This window comes from Saccostrea echinata, unplaced genomic scaffold (genome assembly GCF_033153115.1).
Source record: "Saccostrea echinata isolate AGI-Se365-2 ecotype Australia unplaced genomic scaffold, CSIRO_AGI_Sech_v1 ptg000029l, whole genome shotgun sequence".
Classification (NCBI taxonomy): Eukaryota; Metazoa; Mollusca; class Bivalvia; order Ostreida; family Ostreidae; genus Saccostrea; species Saccostrea echinata.
Window position 1 is genome coordinate 13,482,488 of NW_026889778.1, and position 25,413 is coordinate 13,507,900.

The 25,413-nt window shown below is 32.6% G+C and overlaps 1 protein-coding gene across 3 annotated transcripts in view; it reads left to right on the forward strand.

Moving 5' to 3' along the window:
* Positions 1–21,046, forward strand: part of LOC133195620 (multiple epidermal growth factor-like domains protein 10) — a 100,873-nt gene extending 79,827 nt beyond the window's left edge. The window contains exons 17-28 of one of the 3 annotated variants that reach the window (XM_061331508.1): positions 115–252; positions 1,352–1,489; positions 12,305–12,442; positions 12,856–12,993; positions 13,825–13,962; positions 14,720–14,881; positions 15,571–15,732; positions 16,430–16,736; positions 16,944–17,043; positions 18,891–18,984; positions 19,770–19,937; positions 20,787–21,046. In XM_061331508.1, coding sequence (XP_061187492.1) covers positions 115–252; positions 1,352–1,489; positions 12,305–12,442; positions 12,856–12,993; positions 13,825–13,962; positions 14,720–14,881; positions 15,571–15,732; positions 16,430–16,736; positions 16,944–17,043; positions 18,891–18,984; positions 19,770–19,937; positions 20,787–20,800 — 1,697 coding nt within the window. In that variant the 3' untranslated portion in view covers positions 20,801–21,046. The remainder of the gene's footprint in view (positions 1–114; positions 253–1,351; positions 1,490–12,304; positions 12,443–12,855; positions 12,994–13,824; positions 13,963–14,719; positions 14,882–15,570; positions 15,733–16,429; positions 16,737–16,943; positions 17,044–18,890; positions 18,985–19,769; positions 19,938–20,786) is intronic. The other 2 variants (XM_061331509.1, XM_061331511.1) reach the window with 2 other exon arrangements.
* Positions 21,047–25,413: the final 4,367 nt, after the last annotated feature.

Sequence of the window (25,413 nt, forward strand, 5' to 3'; positions counted from 1 at the left end):
TTCATATTGACTTGTTGACATTTTTCTGTTCTTGTTTTAATCAAACAGGAAATCAGCGAAAAGATGAAAAGAAATTGTTTAGCTATATATAAATAATATTTATCTCATCATTAGCTTGTGACAGTGGGGAACATGGAAAAGACTGTCTGGAAATATGTAGTGGAAACTGTTTAAATGGTGAAACCTGTGACCGATTTTATGGAAACTGTAGCTTCTGTTCTGCTGGTTGGAAGGGCCCTTTGTGTAACGCTTGTAAGTACTTTATAAACGAAATATTTTTTATTTAGTTTTTAGGTTGACGCATTAACGGATTAATAGGCAGAGGTTTACATAGAATACAGTCATTTATTATTTTTTTTAGGAACTTTGTGATATAATCCTTTTTGCGAACCTTTCCTATGAATTCAAACTTTTCTATAGCAGCCCTTGAGACGGGCCTGCCCAAAAAGACATCTTGAGACGAAATTTGACAAAAACTAGGTAGTGTTCAGTTGTATTTATTATAATGTTTATACTTAGACACATGAGGGAGATACACAAACAATGATGCAGACCCTTAAAGTGCTAATATCACAGTCACACCTGCAAGTATACGTTTCATGCTCACTACAAGATTTGCTAAAATTGCTTCACGGTTTAGACAAAGCGGTGTATAATGATGGCACAAAATAGCTACACGTACATACAGGTTTGTATTCAGTTTTCAGTAGCGTTGTTCACAATTATCATACGCTTTAGTATAGATCTCGATTTTACATTGAAGTTCCATGGTTTTTTAAGGATTGAAGTAGAATAACGAAATAGACCTGTGTTTTACAATATGTGTTACACCTCTCCTGAACTCTCCGATATCAATAGAGAATCGTTGTTTTTTTTTATTGCAGCCCGGAAGGACCGGGCTGCTCTATACATATAAGTTTAAGTTTTGGTGTATGGGATTGAGGTGGGAGAAGTTATTCAGAATTAAAGGTAAAATATACATTAAAAAGATTATACATCAGAATGTTCTTTCCCTTTATAAATTACGAGATACGCAATATATTTACTTCCATGAAGTACATCTTTAAAAATATATGTTTTTCATATGTAATATACAAAGTTGCTTATCATTTACTATCGACAAAACGACAGGTCCCTTTTTTAGAATATTTAATTTTACTTATCGCATAAAAACGTTTGTTACACAGTTTTTGTTTTATATTCATTAAGTGAAATATACTTTTGATGATAGGTGTTACATGATTCTAATTGACCTTTTCCTGTTCTTGTTTTTATCAAATAGAAAATTGACGAAATAATTGAAAAAATATCGGATGAAGTAACTATAAATAATATCTATTTTATCATTTAGCTTGTGACAACGGGGAATATGGAAAAGACTGTATGGGAATATGTAGTGGAAACTGTTTAAATGGTGAAACCTGTGACCGATTTCATGGAAACTGTAGCTACTGTTCTGCCGGTTGGAAGGGTCCTATGTGTAATATTTGTAAGTACTTTACAAAGTAATTTTCTTTTAGATAGTGTTGTCAAATCGGGCTATTTTTAGTAACCCGTTACTCGCTCACTTTTCCGATCGAGTACCCCGTTACTCAGATGATTTTTCGTTACAGTTACCATATCTATTATATACCTCATCCTTTAATTACCTATCGGTAGAAATAAAACAAATGTACTGTATATGAACTATATTCACAATTACAAATTCAAACGCACACACACAATATCTTCAAAAAATTTTGATTTTAGATATCACTCGAAACGGTCAGTTTGTTTTTTGTTTAAGAAAATAATTTTAACGACACACGAAGAAGACAGATAATCTTCAATCACCATTTTTACAATGGCTCTCGTTATGTTCCTTTATAGCCCCTGATATATGTCGCGATCAAGGAGAATTAAAATACCCGTAATTACTGGTTTATTTGTAGACTGCCCAGTAAATGGCTTGTTTCCGAGCAATGTTTTAATATTAGGTGATTTAACATATTTGTAGTCCCATTCGTATACAATAACTCCGATTCACATAATTTACATTTTAGTACAGATCTCGAAGCTGCTGTTCGTTTAAAATACTTCCAAGCTTTATGTCTGCATCGGCATCTTAATAAATTATGTTCCTTTGACTAGCACAGGTGTAAATGAGGTAATTATATTTCAGGTCTTCAAAACTTTTATACTCCTGGCAATCAAAGCTATCAATTATATAAACTGTGAAAACTAATCCAAACAAATCAATCCTATTTGTGAACCAATATATCAAGTCTAACGGTAAATAATTTTAGGTAAATGTGTTATTATACATTTATAAACAATATAACATTTATTTTCTACGTATTTACTATGTAAAAAGTATTTTTTATCCGAGTAACCGAGTAGCAGTTTTACTAACCGATACTCGCATCGTTCGACGGTTAACCGGTTAACCGAGTACTCGTTGACAACACTACTTTTAGATTAAAGCATTAAAATGAAAAATAAGCAGAGATTTTTTTTTATAATATAATCGTTTTTGTAAGGAACATTTGATGACATTATCCCTTTTTGCAATTCTTTGCAATTTAGAGCAGGCCTTGAGATTGCAGGCTAGTCCAAAAAGACATCTTGTAGAAGACACCTTTCAAAATGAGATGAAATGTACAGTCCCTGAAACGTTCTACTTTTCCATTTTTCCGTTCGCTCACCGTTCGTTCACCGTTCGTTCAGCGTTCACCGTTCACAAAGCGTTCACCGTTCGCTCTCCGTTCGTTCACTTTGCGTTCAGCGTTCACTTATCGTTCAGTCTTCACTGTCGTTACTTAGTCAGTATTTCAAGTATATTTTAAATTAATATTTAAATAGAAGTTAACGCGTTTTGTAGCACAAATATATCAGTCTCAAAACAAACATGCATCTAAAAAAGTCATTAAACAATAGTAGTTCAAAATATACACGCGCCGAAGGTGGTATTTTAAATTGGCCAGGGAGTATGTTTCAAATTCATTCGAAGTGTTTATGCCCAATGTAATTTATTTATTTTTTATTTATTTATTGGAAAAATTGGAATCAGATCTAGAAATGATAAAAAATGTTAAAACTTCTTGGAAATACTACAGTGTAGCACTTCACCTTTGGTGTGACGAGACTTTCACACCTGCACAGTGTCGAATGATTTTGATTGACAGGACAAGCACGTGGACTTCGTGTGAACTTGAAGCAGGAAAATAAAAACCGATTATGACTGTCAAACAAAGTGAATTTGTTGATAAATAAAAAAGGTTACTTTCACTGCCTGATATATTTAGATAAAAATTAAGAATTTTTGTTTATACAAGTACATATGTACTTGTACATGCATTTGTGGAAAGGGGGGCTAAAATGGTCTCTCTCTCTCTCTCTCTCTCTCTCTCTCTCTCTCTCTCTCTCTCTCATTTGTCCGTTTAATCAAAACTATGACACGTATTACTTAATTACCAAGTTCTGAAATTTTGATCTATAACAAATAATATGAATGTTTCTTTGTATCACCTTGTCTGAGTATTATCACGGGGAATTGCCTACAGATACATGTAGAAGTCTGCTGAATAAATCATCATTAAAAAAATGAAAAGACACATAAATATATTATTGCATTAATTTTTTTTAAATACGAGTGTATACATGCAATACGTCCACAGAATAGCAAAATATTTTCTAATTTTTTTCTCATTATTTTACAGGGAATTGCCTTGACACGGAAATACATGTATGGTTGTTACAACCGTTGTAATTCAATCTATAAGTCAGTAATGTACTCTTCGAAAATCATTATTTGTAATGGATTTTATATATCAAATAAGAATAAACATATTTATTTTACAACTAGAATAATTAAACTACAGCAATCTGTAACAACGACAATGTTGTACAGCGATAAAAATCGTGTGATTAAACAGCTGAATTTAAACATCATACATATGTGCAGAAAATATTGTAAGAAACTTAATTAATAGTTTTACTGAAAGTGCATGTTTCGTCTTTCTTAGGACAGTTTTGGAATATATATATATATATATATATATATATATATATATATATATATATATATATATATATATATATATATATATATATATATATATATATATATATACAGGAAAATTTTTTTCCCCGTTTTATTTCCGCCCCCTTCGCCCCACTCACATGTGGGCGAATTTAAAACGGGGGGAATTCAAAGACAACAGTATAGTTTCTTAAACAAAATTGTGACTGGGCGAATTTAAAACGGGACAAAATTGTTTGCAATTGTGAAAGGGCGAAAATAACACTGGGCAAAAATAACCCTGTATACAGTATATATTTATTTATTTAGTTATTTATTTTCCGCCTGACATTGAATACAATAGAATAGATACAATGCATGGAAAAGATCAGAGGCATTCCGAATAAATCGTTCATCTTGCGTTCACCGTTCACTTTGCATTCGCGCTCCGTTCGCTCACCGTTCAGCGTTCACCTACCGTTCACCAAGTTGCGTTCAGCATTCACACATCGTTCACTCACCGTTCGTTCTGCGTTCGCTCACCGTTCGCTCTGCGTTCGTTCAGCGTTCGCTCACCGTTCAAGTGGGAAAGTAGAACGTTTCAGGGACTGTAACAATCAAATTCATTGTTAATCCTTTGACTAATGAAGGAGAAATGCAAACAGTGATGCAGACCCTTAAATGTGCTAATATCATAGTCACACTCTGCACTCACACTATAAGGTTTGCTTAAAACGCTACACGGTTTATAAGGGACGATTTTCACAGATGGCTCAAAAACCTACTCATACGGGTTTTATTTACAGTTCTCGCACGCGTTGTACACAACTATCATACACTTTTATATAGATCTCAATTTCAATTCAGATTCCATCGGAAATTATTTAATTGGCTTAATTAGAACGGTAGAATATCAAACATTTGCTTGGTCTATATTTTACAATACATTCTACACTTCACTTGTACTGTCCGATATTTATAAACTGTATATTCTGTAATGGATAATTATTTTTTTATCCGTTTATTTTAGGGTTAAAGCTTTAATCATCTATTTTTTTTTTTATATCGTATCTTATCCACACTGAAAAAAAAATTACGATGTTTCATATTTTATCATTGCATTTTATTACAACTGCATTATTGTGATCAAAACCGTTTTATCATTGAAATATATCCCTGAAATCTGTAGCTACTAAATACAGGTGGGATGCAGTACCGGTTGCTCAATCTCAAAAGCGAGCAATTTTGTAAGTGGCCAACCAACTCTTCAAATGTTATTGCCCACATAGCGAGTAAGAATTTTATTGGAATATTTCTGGTACCTGACTTGTTTGCTTTTACTTTTAAGTACTTCCGTTTTCACTGTTTCACACCTACTAAACGTTTTCTAGACCCCAGATCGACAATATGAAGGAAAACCAATCGTGTCTAAGTCCATAGGAAAATGAAAGACTCGACTGCAAAGTAAATTAATGATACGAAAATGTACGCATGCACTAATGATGGTATACGCTTCTTTCAGTCCTGTTTTTCATTATTTTCTAATGTTCCTAGCATACTTAACAAAGTCCAGTTGAATCTTTCTGTCGTTCCATTTGACATAGGGTGGTATGGTGTGGTTCTCGATTTTTCTATCTTTGTAATGTCACATAATTCTTTAATCTGATGGCTTTCAAATTGGGCTCCTTGATCACTATGCAATCTTGCAGGAATTCCATAATGTACAATGAAAAGTATTTTGATCCTGAAAGTGTGTCCAACATATCCTCAATCCTTGGTAATGCGTAGGAATCTTTTATGGTTCTCTTGTTCAACATTCTGTAATCTACACACATTCTGATGCTACCATCTTTTTCTTCACTAGTATTAAGCTTGACGCAAAAGGTGACTTTGATGATCCCTGCTGATAACAACTACTCAATAATCAATCATTGATGGGGGATCCTTCTATTTCTTTGTTTGAATGGAGTCTCGTCTGATAAGTTTATCTGATGTTTAACCTCTGTAAAATGCCCAATGTCTGTATCTCCTTTGGAAAATATTTCATTGTATTCTTGCAATAACCTCCATAATTGATCTGTCTGTTGTTGGGATAATAAGGAACTCTCTAATGAAATACTCCTCAAATGCTCTGGTCTTGTATTTTGGTGATGTGCTATATTTGGCAAAAAGTTGCTAAATTCTACAGATTGGATCTCACATAATATTGATCTGGGCTGGACAGAAACCATTCTAGTTGTCACGTTCGAGATATAGATGTCCACTTCCTTGCTGTTTATGGAGTAAATATATCTAAATCCTTTGTTAAACATGATTTTTCTGTATGTTCAAATATTGCTAATGTTGTTGGATGTTGTATCATACTCCTACTGTCAATGTATCCTTTAACACAGATGTTACTGTTGGGCTTTATGATGATTTTATTCTTTTTTGCAGATCTTACTAAAGCTAATCTGTTGTTTGTTTTCCTCATCATTTTCTCTTGAATTGTCATGGATCTAAAGGCCAAGTACCAATGAGTATATAAAGCTGCATTTTGTAAGAACCTCTCTCCATAAATCCATTTTGCAGTTGTCTATCAGATGTCACAGAATATTTCTTCCTATCAGAATAGGTGTCTTCTGGCTATAAGCAGTAGTTGGTACAGCTAGAAAAATACAAGCCTGAGAACTTCTAATGGGAATACCATCTGACTCTAAGTCCACTTCAATAAAACCTAGGTATGGGTGATTATCTCCATTGGCACATTCTATTTGCAATATATCATCAAGTGACTGTAAGCTTCTTTGACTAAGATTTTCTCTATAAAATGTTTCACTGATGGTACTTACACCACTACCAGTATCTAAAACTTTACCTTTTATTCCATCTATTTTTACTTCAGCTTCATTGCTGCTTCCAACGTTGTTTTCTTCTGTGCGTGTCCCCTTCCCACCTAGTACACGCCTCTCGTACAAGGTGGTCTCTCGTTTAAAGATTTAAAATGATCTAATCTTACATTACCATTGATAATGACCGTACTGCTTACACCTGAAACATTGAGGTCCACTGTTGGCTCGAGACTGGAAACCTCTTCCCCTACCATAACTTGAGCTGCGGGGATATCTTAGTGTAGGGTTATAGCTTTGTCTTATCCTAGAACGACCTCTTCCTGATTGAATGATGTGATTGTTCCTCACATTGGTTCTATGTTGTTCCTTTAAATCTGAAAGTTCCTTTCCCATGTTGTTCATTTTTACTGACATATCTTGAACTAATTTTTTATACCCCCCGCAAACGAAGTTTAGGGGGGTATATTGGAATCAGCTTGTCCGTCTGTCTGTCCGTCTGTCTGTAGACGAGATTTTGTCCGGACCATTTCTTGGAAACTGTTGCAAGGATTTGTCTGAAAATTTGTACACTTATTCTTTGCCATATGAAGGTATGCACCTGGTATTTTCATCATGATTGGATAATTTTTTTTGCATTTTACAGGTGTTTTTTTTTTTTTTTCATTTTTATTATGTGGTTTTGTCCAGATCTGTTCCCAGAGACTATTGCATAGATTTGTTTGAGAATTTGTGCACTTATTATTTACCATATGAAGATGTGCACCTGGTATTTTCAACATTATTTGATAATTTTTCTGCATTTTACAGGTGTTTTTTTTTTCATTTTTATTGACTTAGTCATTTCGGGTTCATGACTAAGGTTTGAGACATAGAATCTAGAACATCTGTACAAAAATGTGAACTACAGCTTAAAACTACTCATTAGCAGTAAAAAAAATCACAAAGTATTAAAAACAGTTTTTACATTACACAGCAGATAGTGTTATCCATTTGTCCCTTAAGCTTGGGAGTAATGAGTGGACATGCATCCAGTTAAAGATAAATTAATGAGTTCAGTGTGGGAAGCTGTTAGGGCATCTCTGATCAAGCAGGTCTTATCTTATCTCCTGGGAACTGGGCAGAAAGAAATAAAGATCTCAGTTGTCTAAGTCTCTTAATTGTAATTTATGTCTGTCAAAATGCATAGTTACTGGAACCAGCCTTTTATTTTTAAAATGAGTTTGATATAAAGGTATTAAGATCAATTTTATTTTGTATAATTAATCATGATATTTTTTTTTTAACAATCAATTTGCAGAGTGTCATGTCTCACAAAGATGACATATAGTTGCAAACTATTTTTTCAATATAATAAAAAAAAACACTGTAATTACTAGCATGTGACTAGTATTGATGTTTTATTAGGCTGCACCTTAGTTTCATTCATAAAAAAAAATAATGAGTAATTAAATTTTCACTCCAAATGTTTAAGCAAATTGTGAACACCTCTCACATCTAGAAAACATTAGTGATTTGGTACCTTCTCTGAAAAACCCAGCGGGGGGTATTTGTCCCTTTTGGACAGTTTAATTCCTTGATATCTGACTCTTGTTGACCCTTTTGGCTATTCACTACATTTTCATAAACAAGTTGTGTTGAGTTTGTTGTTTTCTTGGTTTCCTTGGTATCTTTTTCTGTTATTTTATGTTCTTTTTCAATTTTTCCCAACTCCACTCTAAGTTTGTCAAAATCTGTAATCATTTCAAATTTAAATCCAGAGATATCTTTTAAATCCTGTCTGAGGCCTGCCCAAAACTTTGATCTTAACATCTCCTTTGAGTCATAGAGTGTGATTAGATCCTGCTCTATGATTCTGTTTAATATGTCCTCAAGCCTACATGACCAAGATGTAATATCCTCTTTTTCTCCTTGTTTGGCGCTGTAAAATTTTGCTAGTAATTCTTCTTTGGTGTCCACTGTCCCATACACACTTTCAAATTTCTCCAATATAGCACCAATACTTATCCCTGGTCCTAATCTCATCAGTATTCTGCTAGCTTCACCTCTGACAGATCTCCTAATGGCTTGCATAATAATGTCCTCTTTGTAAGTTTTCTCATGCAGCAAACTCTCCACCTCATAACACCACTGCTCATAATCTGCCTCACCTTTTGTCGCACTTTCTCCATAAAAAAATGACAACCCTGGCATGTTTGTGTGGCTTGACTGCACTATGGTTGTTGAAATGTCAGGTTTTTTATCTGGATTGGCTGATGCTGAAAAATCCTCTAGCCATTTTTGAAGATCAGCTGATGTATCACACTTTGGGTTTAAACCAAGCTCTTTAAAAGCCTGTAAAAGCTTTTGTTCTTCTTCGGTCGCCATGATCAATGTTTACGAAAAACACGACAAAACCGAACACAAAAAAGTGCACTTATGATAAACAACTGAGCGGTTTCTACATCCACACTCTCACAATATGATTCGAAGATCATTTCAAAAACTTTTAGCTTAATAACAACAGTAATAGTGGTGACCTTTTGACGACATTGAACAAAGGATCAACATTAAACTTTGATCAGGAAATGCAAGTTTGTCACGCACTCTTTATCATGTTTTTATCTGAAATGTCTAATACTGTATCTAATCTATTGAATAGTATTAGTGACAGTACCCGTTGGACGCAGACAAACTCAATCAGCATTTACCTGTAAACAGGTCGTTGTCCATAATGTCAAATCAAAATACACACAATTTCTCCAACACACTACTCTGACTGTGCAACTAACTATACACCTCAATGTACACCTTTGTTTTTGACTAGGCCTATACTACAACTGACAGGTTAGTGATACTATGCATTGTTAGTAGTGCCATGCAATTACCTACTGACTTATGTATTTCAATTATTTATAAATGTTTAAATAAATGTCTAAGTATTTTAATTTGTTTAGCTTACCAATACTTTACTTAATGCTGTCTGTAAACTTTGGTTTCACTTTAACTTCAGTGGAGACAAAACGTAATATAAACTCACAAACACAAAGAATACAAAATATAAATCTAAAATGAAAAGAAAATAATACAAATGAAAATAAATAAATGCGATAAATCCAAACTGAAATGAATTAAAGTCACAAAATGAAAAAAAAACACACACAAGGTAATCGAGGTTGACACTGCATTGTTTACATCCAGCAACACATGTTTCCGGTTCGCAGTTATAGGTGAAGTCGTACACAAAATATTCGACAAGGCAACGGCTATGTTCGTCTCTCGGTGTAAATCGAAACATATCACTGATAGGAAATTTTCATAATCATTGGACTGTCTGGGTCCAAATAATAAGCAAAAATCAAAATGAAAATGTTGTTGATTGTAAATCTGTAAGGCTAGGATCCATCTCTGGGTTTTGCTCTCACTTCCGGAAGTCACTATTTCCCGGGTTTTTCCATTCTTAACCTAGGATCCGCCAACAGGTGCGCGTCATTCAGGTGTAACCTGATTAGTTCTCACCGCACAAATGTACTATGTAAATCCAGTGAGTAAAAAATGAAATAAGGAACACAAACTGGTTCTTCACGTTCGATCTCAAACTGGGGGGGGGGGGGGGGGGGGGGCTCCAAATGTAAACCTTGGTTGCGTATGAAATATTTTTTAAAAAAATAAACCAGAACACAGGTGTAAATGTTCAGCAGGTTATATTATCCAATACATAAATACACATCTCTATCTTTCCAACTATCTATCTCTCTGGCCCAGCAAAATAAATGTACAAAACCTCAGCAATGTATACAATACTCTCATTTTCATATAATGATACAAAACACTAATCATAAAATAGTCTCTCACTAATTAATACGTATCATGCCGCATTAACTCAATATCTTAATATTTATATTACTCATAAATTTAATTTATAAAGTGATCTCCACTGAACCTATTTAATTATGAAAGTTTAGAAATAAAATTAATATTATTTACAATTACATTTACAAATTACATTTAACAAACGACTTACCAAAATTATGGAATTTAGGCTCTTCAATATATATCTATAAATTTACTAAGTGCTGTGCTGTTCTAAAAGAATATTAAACATGCAAGTTTTTAACTACTGAAAACATAAAAATGCAGAAATCTCATCCTGAAACAATACTTAAACTTCCAAGATAAATACCAAATAAAAAGTCAAACATACCATGACTGAAAATCCAATAGTCCAAAGTAAATAACTTAGAAACACAACCTGCTGGTACCACAGCACGGGACAAGAGTAACTAACACCCCACAGAAATTCAAAAACCTGTCTATTGTCACCAGTCATGTGATAGGTCTGCACCAATCACTCAACGGAGTTTTGGCGGGAAAATAATTGTCAACAAAATTGTAAAATAAATTAACACAGACACTTTTAATAACTTTGAAATTTAATATGTTTGTAAAACTTTTATTTACCTACCTATATTTCTTAATTATAAGTGCATAAAAATAAAAACACGTACAATTTTAAAGTTATATACAAAATTCTGATATGCTACATATGTAAATTTGTTGATTTACCTGTCTTTGTAGTAACAGAGCAGTATTTCTTTACTAGTTAAGATAAGGTTTAGCATATACTTTGCAAAGTAAACTGAATATAAGAAAGCTGATACTACTGATGTGCTGGGAACTTTAAGTTGATTTGCAATTTACAGTGTACTACTGTATCAGAAAAGCTGTTGATGGCTAGATATACTGTTTGTATATTATTGTCACTGGGATAGGACCAGATTAAAATAAAAATACTAGAACGCATTTCATTGGAATAGTAAATGATATATTTTATTCTATTGATTGATTGATGTTTATTGTCCGTTGCAAGATTATATCAATCATATGAAACGGCACCATCTACCAGTGAATTACTTCAAATTAACCCTTTTACTCAACACTTCGGACCATTGAGCACTTTTATCGTGCAAACGCCTGCCGCGAAACAGGGCCTTGGTTTTTAAGGTCTCATCCGCAAGACCCGTTACTTTCACTTCAAAGTACCCAACGCTTGGCAATAGAACGGTTGTGAACATTTTTTTGGACGAGTGAATGAAATAATGCACGCAGCAATGAACGAATAAAAGAAACATGGAACGACACTGAGACGGAGACAGATCTTCCCCTAAAATCAAAACGTGCTTGCACGAACCTTTCGAAGGTTGCAAAGCAGTTGATCCACAAGTAAAATTCTTGACCTTAAATACACTAAGCACCAATGCAGTTCGTTTCTGATGCAATCAGAATCCATATTTTATATTATTTCCAAGTCTTTTTTTTACCCTTGAATGCACGGTTGATCCCACCAAACAAAACGAAACCTGTCCGTACTGAGAGATATATTTAAATTATTACGGAGTGACCTAGAGAAATGCTGCACCAGTATATTGCATAGCCCCTATTCCAGGGTTGCCATTCGTGGGGGAGCTTACAGTACTGTATGATTTTATTCTTTCAGCCTGTGATGTCGGAGAATATGGAAAAGACTGCTTAGAGAGGTGTAGTGGAAACTGTTTGAATGGTGAATCATGTGATCGTTTCTATGGAAACTGTAGTTACTGTTCTACTGGATGGAAAGGTCCTTTGTGTAATGTCTGTAAGTAAAAACTAAAGCCTTTCTTTTTTGAATAACTCATATCATTCATTCATAAGGCCAAAAAAAAAGAACTGTTGCGACTCTTTGTGTTAAAAACCTTTCCAAAATAATCTCTGCGATAAAACGTTTCCAAATATAAGGTTAGTTTACCATGCATTGGACGCATTCCTTGATTCGGACATCTTTAAGCAATGAACTTGCATCATTCCTGAATGTCTAGAGCTGTGTTTTAACTTGTTTCTGCCTTAAAGCTGAAGATTTAAACTTCAAATGATGCCGAATGTGATTATCATGCTGTGATAAAAATAACTTATGGATGTTTTTCTTTTTTCACTATAATCAAAGAGGAAACTGGAGAAGCAATAAAAAGAATATCTGTTAAAAAATAACAAATACTATCTCATATAATTCAGCTTGTGAAAATGGAGAATATGGAAAAGACTGCTTAGAAAGGTGTAGTGGTAACTGTTTGAATGGTGTTACTTGTGATCGTTTCTCTGGAAACTGTAGTAATTGTTCTGCCGGATGGAAAGGACCTTTATGTAATATTTGTAAGTATAAATAAATCCTAAAACGTTCAAAAAATGAGTAGGACGAATAGTCAGAAATACTATATGGATCACGTTTTTCTGTTAGAAACATTTCATAACAAAATTTCTTTTGAACATTTTTCTCTATGGACAAATGCATGTAAAGTATACAAATAGTTGAGTACACCTACTTTTAATAATGTCATAGCTGGTGAAACAGAACACACAGGCACTTGACGTCACATATTTTCTTATTAAAAAAATATAACTCCTACCTAAAAATTCAAAAAGTACACATCGCCGCCATCTTGAGTCTTTCTATGTCATTCAAATCAACTTGTTTTTCGTCTCCGTGAACTTAATTCTCACAGGATGAAACAGCACCTTTCAGTCAATTGAATGGTCACTGAAAGGTCTGGAAAGGTGATTGAATCGCAGAGATTTTCCATTTAGTTACCTTTCAGTAAACTTTTTTTACTATTTACACGTCTGATGCGCCATTACAGTGTCTGTAAGTTGATATCCCGAAAGACTGACCACTGAATAAATATGGCTGCAGGGAATTAATTTCACAGAGTTTCAGACGATAAAACAAGTTGTGTGACTGATCAAGAAAAATTCAAGATGGCGGAAATGTGCACCTTGGGAATTATTAGGTAATAAATTATACATGCATTTTAAATTTAAAAAATATATATCGCCAAATGCCTGTGTTGGAACACTCTTGTCATTACCTTTATAGGGAAAAAGCCCTATTTGCTTTAAGTTCAACATCGCTCTTTGTTTAGGTTCTCATGAAAAGAAAGTTACTAAGCAAATGAATAAATGGATAAATATTACGTATTCTTACAGCATGTGGCAGCGGAGAATATGGTAAAGACTGCTTAGAGAGGTGTAGTGGAAACTGTTTTAATGGTGAAACCTGTGATCGTTTTAATGGAAGCTGCAAGAACTGTTCTGATCTGTGGAAAGGACTGATGTGTAACATTTGTAAGTGAGAAGATGGACCCCCCTTTAAGTTAAATTTTGACTTGAGTTTTTTTCCATGGAATTTAGAAAATAGATAAAATTGTATAATCAGGGGTCAAGTTATACAAGTGCAAGAACATAATTATACCGAATTGATAACATTATTGGAGGGGAAAAATAAATAAATATAGAGAAAATATCCATTTGAGGGGAAAGATCAGATATCAATGTTGTGTCTATGAAAAAAAAGTTGAAAACAATGCCCTTTGGCCTCTTATTTGTATTTATTACTGTTTGAAAATCATGTCCAGTGATATTTAGAATCGTAAGGAATTAAAAAAATCAGATATATAAAGTTATAGTTTTCTAAAGATCAAAGGTGTCAGGTTTTGAAGCAGAAATATCAAAGTTTTCAGTGATACACATAGAAGTATGTTACGTGATCCTTTAAATCTCTTATGTTTAATTCTTTAGGCTTGCAAAAATAAGAGAGAGAGAGAGAGAATGGGGGAAAGAGAGAATGAGAGGGAGAAAATATCATTTGTAAAAGAAAAATGGGTTTATTCAACAAACAAATGAGATTTTTTTGGTCCAGGAAGGATTCAGCTTAAATTTTTTTTTTTCTAATTTTACCGGGATAATTAGCAACCGAAAAAAATCATGGATTAGATTTGATTTATAATTAAGTGACTCACATGTCTTATTTTATAATGTCTATAGAGCCCTCGTGGTAAAGTATGGAGTTAATCGGTTTCAATGTAATTAAAATGTTTTGCAGCCGTGTGTTTGCCAGGGACATATGTGATAACAGATACTGTGTGTGGAAGATGTCCTGTTGGAGAGTTCCAGGACGAGATTGAGCAAAATTCCTGTAAGAAATGTCCTCCGGAAAGGAACACAACAGAAACCACAGGAGCACGTTCTGAGAGTTACTGTATAGGTAAATAAGTTAAATATATAAAGGATATTGAATGTTTTGCTGTGGAAATGGAATTTATTTCATGAGTGGGACAGGATTTATTGATAAGGGGAAGAACAAACAGAAACTACAGGGGCAGCTTCAGATAGTTACTGTTTTGGTAAATAAGTGAAGTATGCATGTTTATTTCACAGTCCGTAATGTACATGTAGTGTTTTATCCTGATTATGGTATCAGCCATACCGGTTTATATCTATGTAGTTTTTGTGACCTGTATACATGTATACCATACTGAGAGACAAAAGAATGGATCCATGTGTACTTTTTCAAAATGTTGATCCACCAAAGAATTCATTGTATGATTATCTTCAGAATAAAAATAATAACCCGATATTAAAATAAACGCCAGCTTGGTTGGATGAAGGAAGTTCCTTGTGAAAGCTGTATATTTATTCGTTTATTTATTTTGTACAATTACGTACCATTTCTGTGTGATTTGAATGAAGCTTTATATATAATAATACATGTAAGTTCTGGTAGTTCGAAGTAAATCTCACCAGCATGAACGTACATTTTACTAAGGTTATTTAAATCTAAACGGTAAAGGTTTTACTATCTACAGTTCTTTATGTTACATATATTGAACTTTAACTATGTTTATAAAAAATTAAACATCAGATGTTGGACATTTAGTTCTTATCTTAATACAGCATCTTGTGAGGATGGCACCGAGTTTAATCGGAATTCTCGTACATGTAAAGAGTGTCCAAAAGGCTTTTATACCAATAGGAGTATCTCGGAATACTGCATCATGTGTCCCAAAGGGTATATCACAAATGGAACCAAGTCATCATCGTGTTTCAAGCGGCAAGGTAGTCATATATATAACTTTTTAAAATTATAGTTTTATAATTCTTAGAACATACAGTTTGCAAAACTTGGTTTTTTTGAGAGGGAGAGAGAGGAGGGTGATCTAGAAATGAATACATTGCAAACGTATCAGAAGTCAAGAAAGAAATTTGGAATCTGGTTTTATGCGCACATGGCAACAAAAACTCAAATACTTACATAAGATAATGCGTTTTTACGTTCAACACCAAAGAAGGATCTCATTCTGCTTTGTATTTTGTACAGATAATAATCTGCACTAGAGATCTATAAAATACCCCAAGCCTGAGATCTATAATAATTTCATATCAATGCAACCCTTTCAATTGGGAATTTTAAATTGAATAAAGCGGTAAAATCTGGAAAAATTGATTTTTTCCCCGATGTTCTTCTGTAGAATAAACACGATTAATTGTATTATTGACTTTTCCTTTGTTTACATGTTCATGAACCATCATAATCTCAGAATAAATGATTTCTTTGTAAAATGCACTGACAATTTCAATGTGCTTGTAATTTGGGAATTTTTACTTTATGGGAGATGGGGGATAGTCAATTTTCAATTGGGACAGGGTCTTGTGACGTTTCTGTTTGCAACAGATATTAAGTCCTGGTTTTATTTAATAAACTCCTCAACTGCTTTGCAGTAGCACAAGTATATGTATACAATTTTTTTTCCAGAAAATGTAGTGGATAGGTCTGTACCACCAAAAGAGCAGAGATATTCATTTAATCTTAAGTATAGGATGAGCGTGAATTGTTCGGATGAAGAGGCCAAAAATGCGTTTCTGGCACAAGTTAGGATAAAAGTAATAAGTCGGCTTATTGAATTAGCAAAGAAATATCCCACTATGTGCAACAAAGAAAACGTCAGTGAGTGTTTTCAGTCTGTAAAGGTAAATTTAAAAGCATGTAGGACAACATGCCGTAAAAAAAGATCTGCGGATGCCTTTGATGTCGATATTAAAGTAGAGATCCCAGTTGTAAGGTATGACTAAATTTTATAAACTACTGTAATCTGGCAGCGTTCATTTCATAAAAAAATAGGTATTATAAACAAAAAGAATACTTCAATTTTAGAACTTGTAAGGAATGCTATAATGAGGTTTTTCTTCTGTAAGGTTTTGATTTGATTAAAACTGACCTTAACAGTACAACTGACTGAATTATCAGTTAAAAAATGCTGTTCTTTTAGTCCAACAGTTACAAACAGTAGTGGGCCTGCAATAAATGTTCGAACTGAAGCTGTTCTACAAGAGGATATAGACACACAGAAAACAAAATATTCACCACAGGTACGTTAAGCCCAGAAATAATGTCATGTATTCGTAAACAATCTGTTATTCAAAACATTGTCACAAAAAATTTAATAACTTTGAAATGTAAATGTATTAGATTACAATTACTCTAGAATTTTCCCATTACAATACCATTACCATACATTCATTCATTAAATTGCAAAGAACGAGTGCACTTAAGGACCCCGCTAAAATGTGAAAAAATGAAGAATCAAATTAAGCATAATTTTTCATCTCAGATCATTAATTGATATCTAAACCATAAGATTCAACAAATTTTATCGCTGAAATTCATGAATATACAAAGAGCAAAGCCATACAATGTGGAAGGGGTGAGCCAACATTCGTGATTTTCTATAGTAAATCGAGGACGGTCATTCATTTCAAAGCTTTTGTTTACTGTCAGCCTAACGTTGTACAAATTTGTGTGAATGAAAAAAAGCGCATTATACATTTTATAAAACTTGTGTGAAAGTAGGAAATTTGTACAAGATTAGGCTTGTACTTAAAATATTAAAAATGTATGAAAAGTTCAATGTTTTTCCTATAGCAAGCGAAAGCTATTTACCTGTATGACCTATGTTGAACCCACCCGTGGAATAAATTATTTAAAATACCGGTAGACACGTGAGTTCTACCCATGTAAACATTCCTCAAGGGTGCTCACTGTAAAAGATAGCCATGCACGTTTTTTATCATTATATCGAAGTCGTGCCGAATAGAGAAGTTTTTATGTATTTGGTTTTAGGAACACGGGATGGTTAGGAAAGTTTAGTGTCGTTAAATGTCATCATACATAAAAGCGTCAAACATTTTTAACATTCATGCAACACAATACTACCGGTATTGAAAGCCACCTAAATACACTTCTTTCATTTTAAAATTTAAATAAATAATGTTCATACTTACTGTATTATTTCAAATGCAAGCGTGCAAATTTCTTAGTTTGATCACTATGGCTACAGGTATCAATACAACTCCATTCGATTTCTTCTCAGGTAAAATAGCGCAAGAAGCATCATTCGGCAAACGCGCCCGTCAATGATCCACCATCAGATTGTTCAAGTGTCCGATTTAAATGTCTTCTCCCCTTGATTTGAATAAACGAAACTCAAATAGGTTCGGTACGACTTTTCCGGATTTTGGGTATCTATAGGCATTTAAAAATCTTCATTTGTTTCAAATCCATGCTGATTTAGGTGATGTTTTACTGTGATTTTAAATACACATAAGAAACCGTTTCTTTGAAAAATGTTATGATTACAATTCCTTACAATTACACATAACCATAACTCCAGGTCTGCTCTCGGTAACATTCTTACATGTTACTTTTAAAATGTTACAAAGTTAACGAACTCTGATATAAGAAATTTATGAATATGGCGAATTGCTTTTTTTTTTAATCCCGTAAAGGTTAAAAATAGCAAAATTTACTTCTATGAAGAATTTTCTGATGTCCAAATTTTTAAAAAAAAATGTATATATACATTTTATTCTTAAGAATATTTTGAATTGAAATTTTTTAAGCAGAAATGTATAGTTACCTATGGTCGGTAGTAATTTAATTCCTTATACAGATATAATAAATTATGAATATAGTATAGTAAATTCTGCTACCAGGTCCCCAGAACTTCGCTATGGTCGAATTTTTTCTTTATAGTGTAGACACCAAATTTAGAAGTTAGCCACAAAGAAGGTGAAAACAATTAAAGCTAACTTAAGTTTTGAAGAATGTTCTATAATATAAGTATGGCGTTTGTTGTTCATTTTGAAGTGTGTTATTGCTTCAATGAAAAAAACAAAAAAACAAACTAGAATACACTTTTTTTCTCTTCTGCTGACAGGTGATGCCATTACGTTTACTTAATTCTACATATGTTGGGAAGAAATTAACATGTGCAAGTGGGACTGTTCCTAATGGCAACAATGAGATGTGTGGTATGTACATGATATTTCATGTCATTTTTGGCTCGGTTCATCATTTATAATGATTTGTGGAAATATTTTTTGCTCCTGAACTGAAAATAAAAGATTTATTTTCAGTCTTATGTTTAAAGCAATATGAGCTGCATTTTTTTTTTTAGAATTTTATTTTGCTGTTAAAATTTGATTTTATCATAAATCTGTAAGTAACTCAAATCTTTATGATAAATTAGACTAAAAGGAAGTGGTAAATTGTTTCAGAAGAAAAATTTCTGTACAATGTAGTGGAATGTATAGTTTTATATAAGAAATCAATGAAGTACAGGACAACAATAATGTAATTTTGCTTCAATCAAGCTAAAAACTATTCTCCCATCACAAATATAAAAAATAAAGTTGATTAAGTTTTTTTCTGTCAATGAAATAGTTAACTACAATATTGCAACAAAATTTCCGACATCAAAGTTTCAGCTTATATTGCTTTAAATATTTGTGTTCTTTACAAGTACAATATTTTTCTACGGACTATGTAACATACAGGATCATTAAATCAACATCATACATGTATTTATATCCGTTGACTTTGAAAAATACGAATATTAACATGCATAGTAAGCTTGATTATCATTTTAAGAAAAGAATATTTTGTTAAATGTACATCATGTTAGAGGCATCTAATTTATGGCTCCTTACATACATGAAATATCTCGCAAATCAACTTAATCTATAGAAAATAACCTGAATACAAAGAATGTTATATACAATCACACGTTTTTGCATACTTATTTTAACTTTTTCAGAGGCATGTGAAGAAGGAACATATCATGACACTACAATGGATGTGTGTAAGAAATGTCCAAGAAACTTCTATCAGAGTAGTACAGGACAGACCAGCTGTAAAGCATGTCCCGGTCCTTTAAATATTTACACTCTATCAGAGGGTTCAACATCAGAAACCCAGTGTGTGGGTAAGTTTTCATCACCGTTTCATACATCGTATTTTAAACATGATTGCACCTTATCTTTTTACCTGGAGCTGCATTGCATGAAATTCCATAACTGTACTCCAATTTTCTCCAAATGAGATGCTGTAACTCCAATATCACCAAATGAAATGCAATATCTCCAAATGATGCTGATGCTAATGCTGGCTGGATGCTGATGATTATTTTGATTATGCTGTTGCTGATTTTTGTATCTAAATTAGTTCCCTGCACTTTACTCTGTGATGAGAATAAAACTTGTTACGTCTTTTTTAGGTATGTTTATTTCGATGAAACGTTTTCATATTTGAAATACATAACATACAGTTGAAGATTGCATAATAATACATATTTTCATTTAATTTTGAACGTTCTGTTTATTGTATTCTTTATATTTTACTAGAAATGTAAATCAGATGTGGATTCTCAAAAACTCTAAAGAACTTTTAGAAAATCTCCAAAGTTTTCATAAGTCAATAACATCATGTAGATCACAGTGACCTGATGTTTTAGAGATCCGTGTTTGCACAGCTCCAGATTTGTATTGTTTAAATGAAATTATGAGCTTGAATATTGTTTGTTATCTCCATATTTCATCGTTACGTTTTTGTAGAATAAACGTCATTTTTGGCCCCCATTTTACCCCTGGGGTAATGTTCTTTAAAAATCTTTTAAATTACAGCATGGCAAAAGCTACTAACATGAGTACTGTGGCGCATTGACCTCTTTTCTTCTATTGTATTGTGGTTTGTTTGATGAGAGGTACATGTAGTCTGGAGTTTCTGACATGTGAATACTCGTTAACTTCGCTTTTATGCTTTTCTCTGTTTACAGGGAACCACGATTGAGTGACGGAGAAGGCCGACCCTTTTCCTGAGAAAGAGACATAAAACTACAAACTGCAGTGAACCGTTTGTAATTCAGAACTTGGTAGTGATATTGAATATAAAGAAAGTGTCTTGAAAGATTAAAGAATGCCTCAGGAAATCCTATCCTTGATGCAATGTCCAGCAATTTCTGTTTACAGTTTGTGTGATGAAATCTGCTTTTTGTGCTTTTGTCAGGTTTAATTCGTATACTTTGTAATATAAATTTTGTCGTATTTTAAATTAAAAAAAATATGATTGTGGTGATTGCATTGGTTAATTTCTGAAAATGCGTGTAAAAAATTCTAGATTTACTCATCAGGATAATTTTTTGTAAGAAAACACGTGCTTTTTGATTAAGATACTCCAAACCAAAACGTTTTCTTGGACACGTAAATGTATTTATGCATGTCCTCGGTCATGGGACACAAATAATCACTCATTTGAAGGAAAGGGTAAATTTTAAACCTGGATAAAATCCAAATCACTACTGACATTCTTTCATTTTTCATTATTATTTAGTTGTTTAGCTAAAAAGGAAATATTGAAACAATTTATTTAAAATACCACGATAGATTTATTGTTCTGTTACACGTTGAAAATAGTTATTACCGTAATAAAAAGGAATGCTGTTAAATATCGAATAAAAGAGGAAGTCTAATATCTTTCGCACATTTGATACACTATTATTGGGTCAAGCCTTCTAAGGCTATAGATTTATTTGTTGCTAATTGATATACATTTTTTTTTCATTAAGTATGATGCATATTTCAACAACTACAATCCATCCTATTCAAAAGAGAAAGTTTGTCTCTCTTACCACACGTTAAAGCCATAGGATATTTCCCCTTACAAAAGATACTATAGTAAACTATAGTGAACTATAGTTAACTATAGTTATTTATAGTTTACTATAGTTAACTTTAGTAAATCAAAGTTTCAAAGTTATCACTATAGTAAATCGAAGTTTTCAAAGTGATCATTATAGTGTCATAGTGATCACTAAAGTAATTCAAAGTTTTCAAAGTAAATCAAAGTTTTCACCATAGTTAATCAAAGTTTTCATCGTAGTAAATCAAAGTTTTCTTGGTGATCACTTTAGTATTTTAAAGTTTTCATAGTTATCACTATAGTATCATAGTTATCACTTTAGTAAATCAAAGTGTCAAAGTTATCACTATAGTTACATGTAACTATAGTTTTCATAGTGTCAAAGTTATCACTATGATTAAGTATTGTAAACTATAGTTAAAAATAGTTTACTATAGTATTTTTGTCAGGTTAGTTACATGTATAGAGCTGTCAAAAATGTTCATATCAAAAACATCGTTTGTCTTGTATCACATGTATCATAAAATATTTCAATGAAATTTCCAAGTTTCCAAGTTCAATATCTTTTCTGATGAAAGACACCTTTTAAACAATTTTTTCCAAATAAATCTGTTAATGAGCTAAAATAAAGCACACAATACAAAATATTATCCACTCAAAACCCTCTTCTAAATAAATGGAGTATACACTATTTTTGTAAACTGATACGTATACGTAGTGTTTGTTGCAATAAGGAAAAAAAATGAAATTGACCTAAATGCTTAGTAATAATTTCTTTGAAATTAGTTTTTTTTTTGCTATAAGTTGAAAATATGAGTTTTACTGTTTTCATTAATTTAAAAAATATGTTTACTGTGCTCGGACTTTTCAAATGTCGCTGTCAAATGATGCATTTGTTCTTGGGAGAAAGATTTTCACCTCTATCCATATTTTTTTTTCAATTGTGACCCCCTTGTCTGGGGCCATAATTTGAACGAATATGAATTGGCACTTCTTGAATGATCTGAGGATACTTGCATTTAAATATAGCCAATCTCGGCATAGTTGTATTTGAATATCTTTTAGAAAGAATTCCAATATATTCTCAACAAAAAAACTTTTTAATTCTAAGAATAATTTAATTCCCTATTCTTGTTGCATGAACATTTTCACAATTTTAACAATTCTGCAGCTGTCAGGGATTGCGTCTTGACTAAACTTCATTATTCTAGCGGAGAGGAATTCCATCAGTCTGACAATTTTATAAATAGTCCATACCCAGCAGGCACACAACATTGTGAAAAAAATTTTGAATCAACGTTTAGTTTATGTAAGATTTTGAAAATTGAATTCAACGTTGAAATCTTAACGTTGATTCAGTGTTGAAAATCAATGTTGATTAGACATTGAATAGAAGTTAATTCAACGCTTCTTTTTTCCGGGGGATGGGGGCGTCATTACTTATTTAAAATTTTGTTTTATTGTCTAAGATGCCGTCTTAATTATATAAGGGAAAATGTCTATAAATAGAATCTATATTGTAAACATTTAATTAACTTCCCGTCAATAGATCAGTTATAATAAATTTCACAAAAATACATCTTATAAATTAATCATGGTGCAAAACCCGAACTTTATGCAAACGTTTTGTATTTTTACATGTGCTCATGAAATAGTCCAACACATAAAAACATTCCATGATAATATGTAAATCTTGTACGGTATCAATTTTGATGCACCAGATGCGTATTTCGACAAATTAAGTGATACTCATGCCGAAATATTGGAAATCCGAAATCCGATAAATATTTCTTTTAAAAAATACATTTTAAATTAAATCTTAGTGTTAGAGTCCTGGTGTTGGAGACCTGGGGGTGATATTGGTCTTTGTGAGTGGTGTTGGACTCCTGGAGTGTTTGTTGGTTTCCTGATTAGTGTCCTCTCCTGGATTATGATGGTCTTCTGAGTTGACAGATTGGTGCAGCTTTTTAGTTGATTACCCCTACAATGTACAATTTGATGTAATAGATATTTGTATAATGAAATATGTTAAAATTGCGTTCAATCTCATAGTCTTTTTATTCCAAAATTATCTTTCATTGAAAATTGACAAACACTTAAATAAACAATATCTTGCGCTTTCCAAATTAGGAATAATCAATTCCAAAGACAAATATGATATTTTTAAAAATGAATTTATTACATAAATATATATATATATATGATAAAAAAGGCAAAACATCTTTGTATGCAAATGATATTTATTGAATAAAACTTGAAAATGCAGTTTTCTAAAGTGTGATGAGAATGGTTAATGTACTGTAGCATTTGATTTTCATGTGTTAACATTCATCAGCCGCTTCAAATTTGCTGGAACCTGTGAGGTGCTGGAATGCCCTTCATTTATAAGGTACATCTATATCATTGTTTGGCTGTGAAATTAAATCTATTTCTGCATGACATCTCTCCCATCTCTTTATTATAAAGCCATGCCTACTGTTCACAAAACACAAAATAAAATAAAGTCAATTGAAGGACTGAAAGAAAAAAAAATGAAATGTTTGTGTCCCATCAAAGCAAAAGTCTTACACATGAATTTCTCAACCCAAACTTGTACAGCAGTTTTATATCTCTTAAAACAATTATTTACAAGTAAAACACAAATCCAAGACATGATAAAAAGCCATTAAAAGAGGAAAAAACTTTCAAACCTATGATTTACTCATCAAATTAAAAAAAAAAAGAAGGGAAAAGAATATACTGGAAAACAGACGGGAATACCCCCCCCCCCCCCCCGGAAGAACTATACAAAGAAAGATCAACAAGAATCTGAAAATAAAATTCAGGGTTCCTTAAGATCTTACAGACGTGAGAATGGGATGTAAACGGGACTCGGTGTGCAGTGAAAACTGCCCAAAAGCCCTAGGTGGGGATGGTAGACTTCCCCTTTCAACATGTTCAAGTGATCACCCCCCCCCCTCCTTTTTTTTTTTTTTTTTTTTTATTACCGAATCCTTGATCCGTTTATGATTTTTTTTTTTTTACAGAACATTGGTATAAATTAATATATATATATATATATATATATATATATATATATATATATATATATATATATATATATATATATATAGCAATTTCAATTGGGTTTCTTATATTCAATATTGGAGATTTAGTGACGAAGAGGAATTTTGCAGCATGGAGCTTCATGTAGGTCCATTTTTTGCTATAAAGGGATATTTTGTCTTCCTTTGTTTTCTTTATATTTCATATACTGATCCGAAAAAAAATCAATCATGCTTGGCATAATTGTTTACATTAATTATTTATGTTACTTTATCTCTTTAAAAAGAGTTTAAATGTGGTAATATTTTGTAGCATCCTTCACTGATAAAAAAAATCAGATTTAATCATGGAAATGACTTATGCCCCTTCCAATAAAGAAATAAAGTTATTCTTGTCTCGGATTTGCAGGATAACCTCGAAGCTTGCAAAATTGTTTTGAAATAAAAAAGTCTCGGCGTTTGCCGATAACGCCGAGGATATCATATCTCAAACAATATTTTGAGACCGAAGAGGTTATCCTGCATCATCGACGATAACAAGAACATATTTCTATTCTACTAACTGCTCTAAAATACTGCTGATCGTTTCCTCTATGGAGAAACAAATTAGGTCACTTTATTGCGATTAGACTATTCCTTGTTACATCAGAGGGTCACTTCTTTGTATATTTGTGTATCGATTGAAGAAATGCAGACGATTAGAGCTTTAGTTGGATTAAA